The following is a 15,060-nucleotide window of genomic DNA, read 5'->3' on the forward strand; positions in this document are numbered from 1 at the left end:
GCCCCCATTCACACTGATGCGACTAGGAGGATGCAGAACCCCTGACCTCTGTCTGGACAGTGCTGATTGGCCCTATGCTGATCACATGCACTCTCCCCCCCAACAAAAAAAAAAACCTCTCTAGCAATACACACTAAACTGAGCATGTGCAGAAGGGCTATGGGTTCAGTCTGTCTTATCAGTGTGGACATTTGAACAAGAGGAGGGGCAAAGAAGTCAGGATCAAACAGCCTTTTTACACGATGTAGAGGATTAACCCTTTAGGTTCCACAGTGAGTATACCAAGCATGCTTTACTGCATATACAGACTGATTTTACTGTTGTCGGTTTTGTAACACTTTAAAAATGAGCTGTCCATTCTCACACTTTAATATTTTGCGTTTTCATTCATTTTGCACAGTTAGATTGGCCTGACCTGTGGTAGCTAACTTTACTTTGTTCAGATTTGCACTTCCTGAATCATTGTCCTAAATCACAAAGGCATTAGGTGGTCATAGGTGTGTTCACAAGGGCTTGTAAACCATACAACCTTGGTTTTAATTAAAAAAAACAAAAAAAAAAACCCCTGTATTTGAACAGAAAACCTGTCCCTGTGGCATTGTATTTAGAGTGTACATAGATTTGACCTTTTTGCTCTGCATACCCCTTGCTGTCAAAGCAAGTTGAGTGATTGGCAATTATTAGGATGATGGAACTACGCAAATGCTAGTTTCCATAGTAACCAGATTAGGGTTTTGAATAGATCTACAAGTGGAAGGTCTCATGTGGTTGTTTGCTACTACACAATTTAAACTTCTTTAGTTAGCCTTACTACCATGTTGGAGACGTTTTAGAGCACACCTGTCTGTCCTCTGCTTATCTTGACTGCCACTTTTTTTTGGCTTTCATTCATAAAAACCATTGTATACAGTATACTTGAGACTGTAGATAATATGCAGAGCTATTAAATGTCATCAGCATAATTTAAAGCTACTTTCATAAGAGAATTAAGAGTTCTGGGTATTTAGATGAGCAGTACATGAATTTCATAATCTTGGATATAGTCTTGATATGGTAGTTCTTCAGTGGTAAAATGCATAGACATAACATGAGCTACTCTGCAAAGAACTAATTAGGTTTAGAAACAAATAAGGGCCACATCGAACTGGCATTTATGCACCTAGCAACCCCTTAATAAATTATAAAATTGCCCAAGTGTTGTTTTTTCCTCTTTGGTGTCATTCCCTCATTGCCTGAAATTCTTTGAAATCTGTTGCTAGCCAGTAAGCAGTGATTTATTTATTTCAGGTACTTATATAGCGCCGTCAGTTTACGCAGCACTTTACATATATATTGTACATTCACATCAGTCCCTAACCCTCAAGGGGTGTACAATGAAGCAAAGTTGTACTGGTTTAGGCAGTGAAATTGTGATGCCATAGGAGAAGGGAAAATTAATCCCAGTGATTCTGTAGCTTGCAGCTTGTTGCCACAACAGAACCTCTAAAGGACCTACCTACACTATCCATTTAATTTGTATCCAATCAGGTAGGTCCCAGAACTATGTAGTTGATGGATTTAAAGGAAATTGAACCATGTGTGGTGATCTTAAAGTAGAACCATAGGTAAAACAATTTTTTTTATTTTGGATAGTGTAAGGGAGGGTTTTAACCCCTTTTGGTTTATTTCTTTTGATACACTCACCGGCCACTTTATTAGGTACACCTGTTCAATTGCTTGGTAACACAAATTGCTAATCAACCAATCACATGGCAGCAACTCAATGCATTTAGGCATCTAGACTTGGTGAAGACAACTTGCTGAAGTTCAAACCGAGCATCAGAATGGGGAAGAAAGGGGATTAAATTGTCTTTGAACGTGGCATGGTTGTTGATGCCAGACAGGCTGGTCTGAGTATTTCAAAAACTGCTGATCTACTGGGATTTTCACACACAACCATCTCTAAAATGGCTGTCGAGTGTATGTGCCCCTTTGGGGATATTTCCCTTCACTTCCTTTCCCATAGCCAAAACGGGATGAGAGGGGAAAATCCCTTCAAATTAAGGGAATCCCTTAAGGACTCTCAGGCCACCAGAATTAGTGTCCCCATTGGAAGATTGTTGGACAACCCAACATTTGGGATTTTTTTACTTTCACTTTTCCTGCTAATGGGAACAAATAGAAACTGGACAAATTGGGTGAATTTCCCTAATGGGAACACAGCCCAGAATAAAAACAGGCAGGTATTCTAATTCCTCTCCACTCTATCCAAAACTAAAGAAAACGTTTTCCCTTTAGTTACACTTTAGGCAGCAGTTCAGTCATTTTGTCTTTCTTGTCCAAAATTAAATGGATATATGGATCTGTAGTTGTGTAGAAAACCCCACAGATTGGATGGCATCATCCAAAACTAGGCCAGAAACTCCAATTGGGTTGTCCGCGGCATATCAAAGAAAGTGTTAGGTTCACTCAGGGCTGTGCCACTGAGAAAATGTTTTTAGATGAATCGTTTGCATGAACATATCTGGAAATAATACAAGAAATTGCTCCTCCATAGGTATTGGGGTATAATAGCACCATCCTACATTTGTGGCTAGCATTGTAATAAAAAACCATGTCATCCTCTTTTTGCTTTTGGTATACAATACTGATTTGGAGCTAAACAATTAAGAATGAATAGGATCTTGGTTTAGCAGGATTTCATTAGTCACTATAAAATGCTGAATGCTTCTGCCCTTGCTACTATAGTGTAATGCAGTCTTGGCAAGTGTTACACAATTAGCTGGGCACACATGTTTTCAAGGGTGACATCATGCTCTCACTGAAGAGTGTGAATGTTGTGCTAATTGCACTTGGCCTACAACTACAGAATGGTGATGTATTTTGTAACTTACATTTTTATGTATTTGTGACATCTGCTGGACACTTACTGCATCCTAGATAAATAGAACTTCACTTCTGCAGCACCTGTGTTCCGTTTGATGAAACAGAAATATACTAAGTGACAGTTATAAGGGATGACTCAGAAACCCTGCACACAGTGACTACTCTTGGCTGCATGCTTCTTCTAAACTATAGAATCAGAAAGTATTGTAGCTACATAATAGTATGACAGCCAGACAATTGAAGTATCCAGGAGGAAGTTGGCAATGTTAGCCTCTGTATTTCCCTCATAGGTGTCCTTTTTATATGGTGAGGGGGCAAATGGGAACAAAAAGGCCATGTGCCATAGATGCAGTAAAATTGTACTTTGCGATTTTATAATTTTTTTTGCAAGTTTTCTTTTCTATATCAAATCTGTGAGGACAAGGACATGAGCATATTGAACTCCTCAGAAATTTGCCAGGTTGTGATAAATTAATAAGGTTTGTAATAACGGCATGTCAAAATAATTAGCAAATATAGAATTATAACATATATATATATATACAGCGGGTAAAATAAATATGGAACACGTCCACATTTTTCTCTGTAAATATATTTCTAAAGGTGCTAAAAAATCTGCTGCCATCTACCAGGATGATGAAAATGAAACGAGGGTGGACATTTCAGCAATGATTCCAAATACAAAGCCAAGTAAACTCTCAATTGGTTTTAAAGAAAATAAAGCTTTTAGAATGGCACAACCTAACACCTGACTTGAATCCAACAGAAAATCTATAGAAAGAACTAAAGATCCGTGCCCACGGAGCCTTCAAGATTTGAAGATTGTGTGGAAAAATGGGCCAAAATCACACCTGAGCAATGCATGTGACTTGTTTCTCCATTCAAGAGGCATCTTGAAGCTGTCATTACCAACAAAGGATTTTGTACGAAGTATTAAATACATTTCAATTAGCGTGTTCAATACTTTTTCCCTGTGTCATTCCATTTTATTACACATAACTTAATTTCTGAACTTATTTGTTTTGGTTTCTTTGTATGTATGGATTGCCTGGGTTGTTACCGAAAATTTCATGTCAATAACACCTTTAGAGACATATTTACCGAGAAAAAAGGTGACGTGTTCAATATTTATTTTACACGCTGAATATATGTCCAAGCATACCCATTTACCAGTGGATTTGTCTATAATAATATAGCCCAAGTTTGCAACAGGTTGGAGGAAAGGGACATGGAAATTAAAGATGGCGTTTAATAGTACAGATACACCCTAGAATAAATTATTAATCAACTTCCAATTTGTTGTTGTTTAGGGCTTATTAGCTCTCTATCTTCTTTTCAGAAATTAGATTTCAAACAAGGGTGGTTTGCACAATAAAGAACATGCTGATGCAGTCTTATAAATGTGGAGCAAAGAAAAACAGCTGTTACCGATGATGAGTCTGGACCAGTGATCAGTTTTCCAAGTTCATAATGTGAAAATAAAATGTACTGTTGACTTAATCTTGTGCTGAGAAATGTATTTATGTGTAATGCCGGTTTCCTTTTCCTCCATTGCCACTGTAAAGAAACTGGTTTACTCCATAAACTTGTACAATGGAAATGTGCATAGTGGAGTAGCAGGTAGCAATCCATTAGACATCTCACCTAATTGGAACTTGAAGTGATACTAAAGGCTTTTGGGTTTTTTTTGGGGTAAAATAACAAACATATATTTACCTGCTCAGTGCAGTGGTTTTGAACAGAGCAGCCTGGATCCTCCTCTTCTTGGGTCCCCTGCAGGCTCTCCTGGCTCCTCCATTCTGTCGGGTGCCCCACAGCAAGCAGCTTCCTATGGGGGCACCCACTGCTCCGTGTGTCCACACATGGTGCCGCGGCTTGGTCTCTCTCTCCCCCCCCCCACCGACACTGTTGTGCACATCGCTGGGGCTCAGGTGAGTATTGAGGGGGCTGGGGGCACTGCTGCACACAGAAGATAAAAAAACATTGTGCCTTTACAACCACTTTAATAAGCTGATATCTGCCTGCTGTTAGTTATTGCTCTTTGCACAACCCCAACGTTCTTTTAACTAACCGATTAAATTGACCTGAATGATTGGAATGTTTTTCACTTCCACTTTTTAAATTAGTCACACAATAGGTGAATGTGTATATATAATTAAAACATTTTTCATTCTTTACAGTATTTGAAGAGCCAGAAGATCCCAGCAACAGATCGTTTTTTTCCGAAATCATCTCTTCCATTTCAGATGTAAAGTTTAACCATAGTGGCCGGTATATCATGACCCGAGACTACCTTACTGTCAAAGTCTGGGATCTGAACATGGAGAACAGACCAATAGAGACATACCAGGTATAGTAACCATTCACAAAGAAAAGTACATCACTTTTACAAAATGTAGGAGAAAAGGTACCGGAGGGGAACAGCAGTCAGTTGACATTGGCTGATTCCAGGCAGCATTCCATACGATATATCCTAAAGTACATTCTAAGAAAATAAGTAAACTCATTGTAAACTTTTATTAGAGCAGAAATTGCATATAGAATCCCTCATTGGTATATGAATGTGAGCACAAGACTTAGCGTAAAGAGGGTAATAATGTTAACAAGAAAAGAGGGAAGAAGGAATATAGAAAAGGAAAATTAAAGAATTGGGGAGGAAAGCGGGGGAGAAAGTGCGTGTCCAAAGCTCCGCTTCTACTACCCCCACAAGTCTGCTGTCATCCAGACGGGAGTTGTAAAAATGAAATCCAGAGGTTCCAGACCTTTTCAAACATAAATAGTTTATCTCGCAGAGCACTAACCATTTTTTAGTTGAGGATTATCCAGGATGTGGTTATCGCTATTCTAGCTGCTAGAAACATAAATTACATCAACATCTAGGTATACCTGGGAAGGTTGTTGACTGCCCTAGCATTCTTGATATTAACCATAGTTACTGAGTTTATCAGGGAGTGAACTCATGTCCAGAATCACCCGTCCTTGGGGCAGGTCCACCCTCTTTGTAATACTTTTCCCACCTGACCACATCCATGAAAGCAAGAAGAGGGTCCAGGGTACATTTTAGAGCCAAATACCATCTGGGGAAAAAAAACTTATAACCAGCTTCAATCAATGTCGTATTCATAATACATTTATGAATTCGAGAAGCCCTGGCCCTCCAAACCTCTCAATTTCTTCACCTAGATCTCTCTCCTATGCTAATGGTTAAACAACTGGTTAGGTGTAGAAACAAGCAATTTGTATAGCATTTCGATACCACCCATCTGCACTGTGTCTCAAAAGTATTTATTTTCAAAAACTGTAGGTTTTTGGAGAGAGTGCAAATAGTGCAGTGTTGTAGTCTGAACAGTTCTGAAGGCAGCTAAGTGAAATAGGAAGATGGGCGCATGCCTTTGTGGTCAAGGAAATTTATTCAACCACCAGTGAAATTGATGGAGCTATAGTAGGCCAGGTGGGAATGTGGGATTATTAAGTAATGGGGACATTGCCATATGAGGAGACTGGAGAGGCCATCTCTTACAGGAGGAATGTAGTACAATCAGGGAGTGAGATAGAGTAGGGCCTAAAACCACTTTAGGAAATTTAGGAAAGACCCACATTACTACACCTAGTGGTTTTGGACCGCAGGTCTGAGCCTCCATGGAAACCTAATCTGGCCAGTAGGAAGGAGAATAGAGTTAGATTTGTTTGGTCAATTGAGCCACATTATAATGCTTTCTAAAGTCCAGGAGAATTAACCTCCCCAGTTCTTTGGGGGCATATAAAGTGCTGCAAGCCAGTCTACTACCTCTGGATCCCCTACCCCCCAGAATACACCTGGCTTCTGATTAACAGACAGCAGTACACGTGTACCAAAAGTTGAACGGTTCCTTATAAACTGGACAAATTTCGGTCCATGTGTACTGGGTTTTAGAAACTGTTGTCAGACGTGTGTGGGTAGATTTCACCTCACATATTTCTGTTATAGTGGTTACCAAGAGAGAAAAATGTGGAGACCTCTTTCATGGGTAAATGATAGTAATAAATACAGATATTACAGATCTAACCCATTTTCTTTAACCCCAAAACATTATTTCTAGTTATAGCCAGCAGCTTAGTGTGACATCCCTAAGAACATGCTGCAGTGCTGATTAAGCATTCATACTGAAAATGTGCCACGTTATCCTTTTGTTCCAGGTCCATGATTACCTCCGCAGCAAGCTATGTTCACTTTATGAGAATGACTGCATCTTTGACAAATTTGAATGTGTATGGAATGGTTCAGACAGGTAAGGACACAGTATCTTATTTTCAACATTGCATAATGTATACAAGTCCTTTCATCTTTAGCAGTCAAAGCAACTGAATGAGGACCCCCTGGATACATCGTAAATGCATGTGGATTAAAATGGGTGAATCCTTGTTTTTTTTTTTCCCCAGTGTTCTGTATAAAATTACTTTAGAATCACTTTTGTAAGGGCTTCACACTTTTTTTTTTTTTTTTTGCGAGGGGGGGGGGGGGGTGGATTCTAACTCTAGTTTAAGACCTAGGGGAAATTTGTAAGCTTAGGACCATAGCCTAAGAAAGTCGTGGTAAATTAAAGAGAAATTTCAGGGTTGTGTGAATTCAGGTTGAACTATATACATTGTAGGTCTTTCCCTGCCCCTGTTCCAAAGTAATATTACCCTCAGTTTGTAAGCATTTTCAGCAGCCAATTTAATCACTTACGTATTTTGCATCATCTGTATCTTTTATTCCTTGCCTGTGCTTCAGTTTAAGCTTGAACAGTGCCCCGGGTTCCCTGTTTCAGGATGGTCCCTTGCAGCATCCTAAGGAGCCACCTTTGCATGCAAGGAACTAGAGTTGTGTCTTCCCATTCGGTATGCATCAATAGAAACACACAGCCCAGTAGCGTACAATGGAAGGCTATCCCCTGTTCATCCCTTCTCCTCTCCCTTCCCTTCTCCACACTTATCAGACTAGCTGGAGACTGCACTGTCCACGGTTCTTTATCATGAAGACCAGTAGTTCAGGGAAGCAGCTCTGAGATAGTAGGAGCCAGCATTAAAAGTTGTAAACCGCATGTGCTGGGTTAAGAATTTTAATTATTGATTTAGTGTGGAATGTTGTGCTGGATGTGTTAAACGAACACTATGGGTTTAATATTACTTTAATGTAGGACTTGACAGAATTTAGAACCCCTCGTGTATTGTATTGTTACTGTCTTGTCTCATGTTCTGTCCCCCTTGCTACTGTACAGTGCTGAGCAAACCCTTTGGCGCTATATAAATATTGTATAATAATTTACTGAATTGTATTATCTTGTACAAGAGTCCTACCAAAGATGCTTCGTGCAGACTTTCGTGAAAAAAAAAAAAAAACATTTGGCCAAGCATGTGATGCATTCTTGGGAAGCCTTTTAAAGAGTATTGTTGCCATGGCTGTAAAGAAGAGAGATTAGAGTTTTTGGCAGCTTTAGAAAATCATAGTCAGCCACAAACTGAAAAGCAGGTTTTTGAGAAAATTAAATTCCGAAATGGCTTGCACAGCAGATATACAGTGCTCAGCATAAATGAGTACACCCCTTTTAAAAAGTAAGATTTTAATCAATATCTCAATGAACACAAGAACAATTTCCAAAATTTTGACCAAACTGAGTGTTCTAGAACACTTGTTTAGCTCATTACATGAAAGTAATGTTAATAATATAAGTTAGATTACAAAATCTTAATTTTTACTCAAATTAGTTGATGCAAAAATGAATACATCCCACAACAAAAACTACTACAGTCTAGTATTTTGTATGATCTCCATGATTTGTAAGGACAGCACCAAGTCTTCTAGGCATGGAATGAACAATTTGGCGACATATTGCAACATCTGTCTTTCTATTCAAGAACAACCTCTTTTAGAGCCTGGATGCTGGAGGGGGAGTGATGCTCAACTTGTCTCTTCAGAATTCTCCATAGGTCACTTGGCCACTGAATCATTTTCACTCTGTTCTTCTTCAGAAATGCAACAGTGGCCTTAGATGTGTGTTTTGGATCATTGTCCAAAAAGTGCACGACAACCAAGGGCACGGAGCAATATATAGCAGTACGTCCGTGCATTCATGATACCATCAATGAAATGTAGCTCCCCAACACCAGCAGCACTCATGCAGTCCCACAGGAGGACACTGCCACCACCATGTTTCACTTTAGGCACCATGCATTTTTCATTGTACGCCTCACTTTTGCGACACCATACAGTTTTGAAGCCATCAGGTCCAAAAACATTCATCTTGGTCTCATCACTCCAGAGTACAGAATCCCAGTAGTCTTTTTTACCATGGGCCCTGGCAAATTCTAGGCAGGCTTTTTTGTGCATGGGCTTTAGGAGAGGCTTCCTTCGTGGATGACACCCATGCATGCCATTCCTCTACAGTGCATGCAGTATTGTGTTACGGGAAACAATCGCCCTAGCTTGGCCTTCTACTAATTTTAGCTAACTGCAGTGAACTTGCATGGCGATTTTTCTTCAACCCTTCAGGAGATGTTCCTGTTGAGGTATTCACTTCCGTGGATGGCCTAGACGTCTCTCTGAGGTGGTTGCAGTTCCATGTTTGTTAAATTTTTGTAGCACTTTTGCTACAGTGTTCTGACTGATAAGTAAAGCTTTGCTAATCTTCTTGTAGTCTTCATCTTTCTTGTGTAAAGAAATGATTTTCTTTCTCTGGTCTTGTGACCTTTCTCTGCCATTTGATGCCATTGCTGACAGCATGAAATGGGAAGGAGTTTTCTAATCAACAGTCTGCTGGACACCTGTTTACTGAATAATTGGACTCGCCTGTAGTTGAATTCTTGGTAAATAGGATTTTGTCGTCTAAAATTTAGCTTTGCTCGTAAGACTTTCATTGGGGTGTATTCATTTTTGCAACATGGTCTTGAATGAGTTTGTTAGGAAAAATAATTTGTGTGTGCAAATTAACAAATCTTGTTTGCAATTAATGGCCCGGATTTGTGGGAGTGTTTTGTAGTATAGTGTCCCATAGAAAATGTTGATTCTGAAAGGAGAGTAAAGGTTTTCTGACAAATCTGTTAGGGTGTACTCATTTATGCTGAGCACTGTATACAATAGCTAAAATACGTTTTGAACACATCACCATTTTTTTAGGCACATATATTCCTAAACGTGCTATTAACATGAATTTTTCACCACATGTTAGAAACAACCCATGCAATCCATTCATACAAAGAAAATTTCCTTGCTTTTAAATTTTCCACGGTCAACTGTTAGTGATTTTATAACAAAGTAGAAGCAACTGGGAACAGCAGCAATTCAGCCACGAAATGGAAGGCCACGTAAAATGACACAGTGGGTTTAGCGCATGCTGAAGCGCAGAAGTCACCAAATGTCTGCAGAGTCAATAGCTAAAGATCTCCAAACTTCATGTGGCCTTCAGAATAACACAACAACAATGCATAGAGAGCTTCATGGAATGGGTGTCCATGGCCAAGCAGCTGCATCCAAGCCTTTCATAACCAAGTGCAATGCAAAGCATCAGATGCAGTGCTGTTATACAGTTTCAGCTGCTTTGGTGTTAATGAAATTAACAGGTGTACTAGATGGGCAACAATGAGACGACCCCCAAAACAGGAATGGTTTTACAGGTGGAGGCCACTGACATTTTTCTACCTTTTCATCCCTACTCTTCTGACTAACCCTAGCCAAATGCAAAACTAGTGAAAAACTGTGTCACTACTGGTAGCATGAGGCAATACCTGGACCCTACAGAGGTTGCATAGGCTCTCCAACTCCTCCAGGATGGCACATCAATATGTACCATTGCCAGAAGGTTTGTTGTGTCTCCCAGCACAAACTCAAGAGCATGGAGGAGATTCCAGGAGACAGGCAGTTACTCTAGGAGATCTGGACAGGGCTGTGGAAGGTCTTTAACCCATCAGCAGGACCAGTATCTGCTCCTTTGTGCAAGGAGGAACAGGATGAGCACTGCCAGAGCACTGCCAGAGCCCTACAAAATGACCTCCAGCAGGCCACTGGTGTGAATTTCTCTGACCAATCAAAAACAGACTTCATGAGGGTGGCCTGAGGGTCCGACGTCCTCTAGTGGGCTCTGTGCTCACTGCCCGGCACCATAGAGCTCGATTGGCATTTCTCATTGAACACCAGAATTGACAGATTCACCACTGGCGCCCTGTGCTTTTCACAGATGAGAGCAGGTTCATCCTCAGCACATGTGACAGATGTGAGAGGGTCTGGAGAAGCCGAGGAGAATGTTATGCTGCCTGTAACATCATTCAGCATGACCGCTTTGGTGGTGGGTCAGTGATCGTCTGGGGAGACATATCCATGGAGGGACGCACAGACCTCTAAAGGCTAGACAATGGCAGCGACTGTTATTAAGTATCAGGATAAAATCCTTGGACCCATTGTTAGACCCTACACTGGTGCAGTGGGTCCTGGGTTCCTCCTGGTGCACGACAATGCTCGGCCTCATGTGGTGAGAGTATGCAGGCAGTTCCTGGAGGATGAAGGAATTGATACAGTTGAATGGTTTTTTTTCTTTTTTTCTTTTTTTTTTTTCCCTCCAGCAAAGCAAATTCCTGGTTTTCACTTTGCAAGAATTTTCACTTTGCAAGAATTTTCCAAATGTTCTCTCACCTTTTGAAAATGACTAGACATTTTTCTATATTGGCATACAAGAAGGCTAATAGGGTCTCCATGTAATTATACATTTCTCACAAATAGGGCTCTTGCATACAAGTGTTTAAGTGTGTTTATGCGTTCATGAGGCTATCCTACTTCCTCCTGAATGTGTTTTTTATTTTTTAAATCCCAAGGAGGATTTTGTATAAAACAAATGCTTGTTTCATGGTTGCGATGCATTCCCTTAATGGGCATGTTTGACAGGCAGGGCCACCTGTAAAAGCATCTTAGCCACAGCATTTGCACGGTCTCATCTAACCTCAGCATTAGAATTTAGCTTTCCGGTCAGGGGACATTAAAACAGCAGCTCAACTACTTGTTTTACCTCCATCCGGCTGCCCATGTGAAAATGCACTTACTTTTCCCAGGCCTGTTCTCCTTTAGCACTAGCAGGTCATGTTTCCTAGGTCTCTTCACTAAATCTTGGCTGAAATAATAACTATTCCACTTTTATATTCTTATTAATTCAACTAAGATCCTATGTGAAATACTAAGGAACATGTTAATACTACTTAAAGTCTGGTGTTTGGAAATGCCAAAACAGCCCAACTCTGACCATTTTTAAAAACAAATCAGTTTTTTTAATTTGCAGTCTTTGCTGGGTCCTTATTGGAAATTTCCCTCACTTCCTCAGGGTGGAACATGGGTTCCAACAACAGTATTATTGGGTAAAGTTACAACTCCTCTCAGGTTGCCATTACGGTTTAGTGATGAACACTCTTTATTTTAAGTTTTGCTGTCATTGGGATGATGGGAAGTAAAGTGATATCTCTTCAACGGGTTCAGAGACAGCAATAACAATTTTGTAGCAGCATTTGCTTTAGTCTGAAGGCTATAGTCTCTAGTCTGAATACTATATTCAGTCTATAAAGAACTGAAAAATAGCTGGAGTTGGGCTTTACCACTGAATATTTTCCTTCTCTGTTATTGTGTTTATTAGTTGGCTGTTCATTTTTTTACCTATTTCTTTTCTCCTTTCAGCGTCATCATGACTGGCTCGTACAACAATTTCTTCAGAATGTTTGACCGCAACACCAAACGTGATGTCACACTGGAAGCCTCTCGAGAGAACAGCAAGCCTAGAGCAATTCTCAAGCCACGCAAAGTTTGTGTAGGAGGCAAACGCAGAAAAGATGAAATTAGCGTGGATAGCCTGGACTTTAGCAAAAAAATTCTCCACACTGCTTGGCACCCTTCAGAAAACATCATAGCCGTGGCAGCCACAAATAATCTGTATATATTTCAGGACAAGGTTAACTAGAACGCTATTACAAAAATACTAGGTACCATGTGTTCTAAGGCTTTTTAATATATTTTTCTTCTCCCATTTTCTAATATTTTATTTTTGTGGTTTTTTTTGGGTTTTTTTCATTCACCATGTCCTTCCTTTGCCGACATATAGGTGAAACACTCATCCTGAACACCCTTTACACCATTTCAAACTGCTGACAATTTTTCAATTCTGTTTTTTTTTTTTTCTTTTTTTCTCCTTCTTTGCGTTGGCAGCCTTCCTGTGGCATGGTTCTAAAACATGCTCTGTAGGGGTATGTTGCTGGCCTCTCATGCAGCATGAAGGGTTTAAGCAAGAAACTTTGGAGAACACAAACGTTGAGTATATATACTATTTCTTTTTAATTGGTAATTAAATTTTTAATAAAAGATGATCATTACAAGCATGTGTGTCACCCTCTCTGTTCCAGAAACGTGTTTTACAAACTGTATACTCAACTGTATTATATGAATGTATTGTTACAGATTGACTGGGGTGTACTCCATTGTACTGATTTATGATTGCGTCTCTTCACAGTGGTTGGGGTATGCTCTGTTGTACTGATATATGAATGTGTATGGTCTCAAAATGGTTGCAGTATACTCTACTTCTATAAGATTGTCTTGTCACAGAGTGGTTGGGGTATATGCAGCTGTACTGTTGTATTAACCCCATGCCACAGTGCGATTAAGACATACTCACCTTTACTGAGATAAGAATGTGTCTTGCTACAGAGTGTTTGGGGTATATTAGAATGTATTTTGTCAGAGTGGTTGAGGCATACTTCACTGTACTGGTATATGAATGTGTCTTGTCAAGTAGTTGGGGTATTACTTTTATGAATGTCCTTTTACAGAGTGGCTGGGGTAAATTAATCTTATACCCAGTCTAAACGGTGGGTAAAGCCACACTCCCTTTCATCTGCATTCAATAACCTTGATAGTTTACAATCCTGCCAGGTTTCTCTCCTGTAGAGCAAAGAAGTCTGGAGGTGTTGTATTTATCACTCACCCAATAAAATGAATTGGATACTGATGGAAGGGAAGCATGTCTTTTACCGATTGTATATGCAGAAAAAGGGTTGTTTATTAAAATCTAGAGTTTTCTGACTATCTGTGGTGGGAGAATGTAGCCAGATAGAGCCTTGAGTGGTGGTGTGGATTTGAAAAAGGGGTAAAATACATATATATATATATATATATATATATATATATATATATATATATATATACACACACACAGTGGGGCAAAAAAGTATTTAGTCAGCCACCAATTGTGCAAGTTCTCCCACTTAAAAAGATGAGAGAGGCCTGTAATTGGCATCATAGGTAGACCTCTACTATGAGAGACAAAATGAGAAAAAAAATCCAGACAATCACATTGGCTGATTTGGAAAGAATTTATTTGCAAATTATGGTGGAAAATAAGTATTTGGTCACCTACAAACAAGCAAGATTTCTGGCTCTCACAGACCTGTACCTTCTTCTTTAAGAGGCTCCTCTGTCCTGCACTCATTACCTGTATCAATGGCACCTGTTTGAACTTGTTATCAGTATAAAAGACACCTGTCCACAACCTCAAACAGTCACACTCCAAGCTCCACTATGGTGAAGACCAAATTGCTGTCGAAGGACACCAGAAACAAAATTGTAGACCTGCACCAGGCTGGGAAGACTGAATCTGCAATAGGCAAGCAGCTTGGTGTGAACAAATCAACTGTGGGAGCAATAATTGGAAAATGGAAGGTACAGGTCTGTGAGAGCCAGAAATCTTGCTTGTTTGTAGGTGACCAAATACTTATTTTCTACCATAATTTGCAAATAAATTCTTTCCAAATCAGCCAATGTGATTGCCTGGATTTTTTTTTCTCATTTTGTCTCTTATAGTTGAGGTCTACCTATGTTGCCAATTACAGGCCTCTCATCTTTTTAAGTGGGAGAACTTGCAAAATTGGTGGCTGACTAAATACTTTTTTGCCCCACTGTATATATTGCCAAAAGTATTTGGACGCCTGCCTTTACACGCACATGAACTTTAATGGCATCCCAGTCTTAGTTTGAGTATTAAGTTGGCCCGCCCTTTGCAGATATAACAGCTGCAACTCTTCTGGGAAGGCTTTCCACAAGATTTAGGAGTGTGTCTATGGGAATGTTTGACTATTCTTTCAGAATTGCATTTGTGATGTCAGGCACTGATGTCTGACAAGAAGGTCTGGCTCTCAGTCTCCACTCTAATT

General features: G+C 39.8%; 1 protein-coding gene across 5 annotated transcripts in view; it reads left to right on the forward strand.

Moving 5' to 3' along the window:
• Nucleotides 1–13,227, forward strand: part of PPP2R2B (protein phosphatase 2 regulatory subunit Bbeta) — a 496,093-nt gene extending 482,866 nt beyond the window's left edge. For all 5 annotated transcript variants that reach the window (XM_089673007.1, XM_089673008.1, XM_089673009.1 and 2 more), the window contains 3 exons: nt 5,046–5,215; nt 7,042–7,133; nt 12,536–13,227. In XM_089673007.1, coding sequence (XP_089529133.1) covers nt 5,046–5,215; nt 7,042–7,133; nt 12,536–12,815 — 542 coding nt within the window. In that variant the 3' untranslated portion in view covers nt 12,816–13,227. The remainder of the gene's footprint in view (nt 1–5,045; nt 5,216–7,041; nt 7,134–12,535) is intronic.
• Nucleotides 13,228–15,060: the final 1,833 nt, after the last annotated feature.

This window comes from Staurois parvus, unplaced genomic scaffold (genome assembly GCF_062004578.1).
Source record: "Staurois parvus isolate SC_StPar_1 unplaced genomic scaffold, SC_StPar_1.0 ptg000133l, whole genome shotgun sequence".
NCBI lineage: Eukaryota > Metazoa > Chordata > Amphibia > Anura > Ranidae > Staurois > Staurois parvus.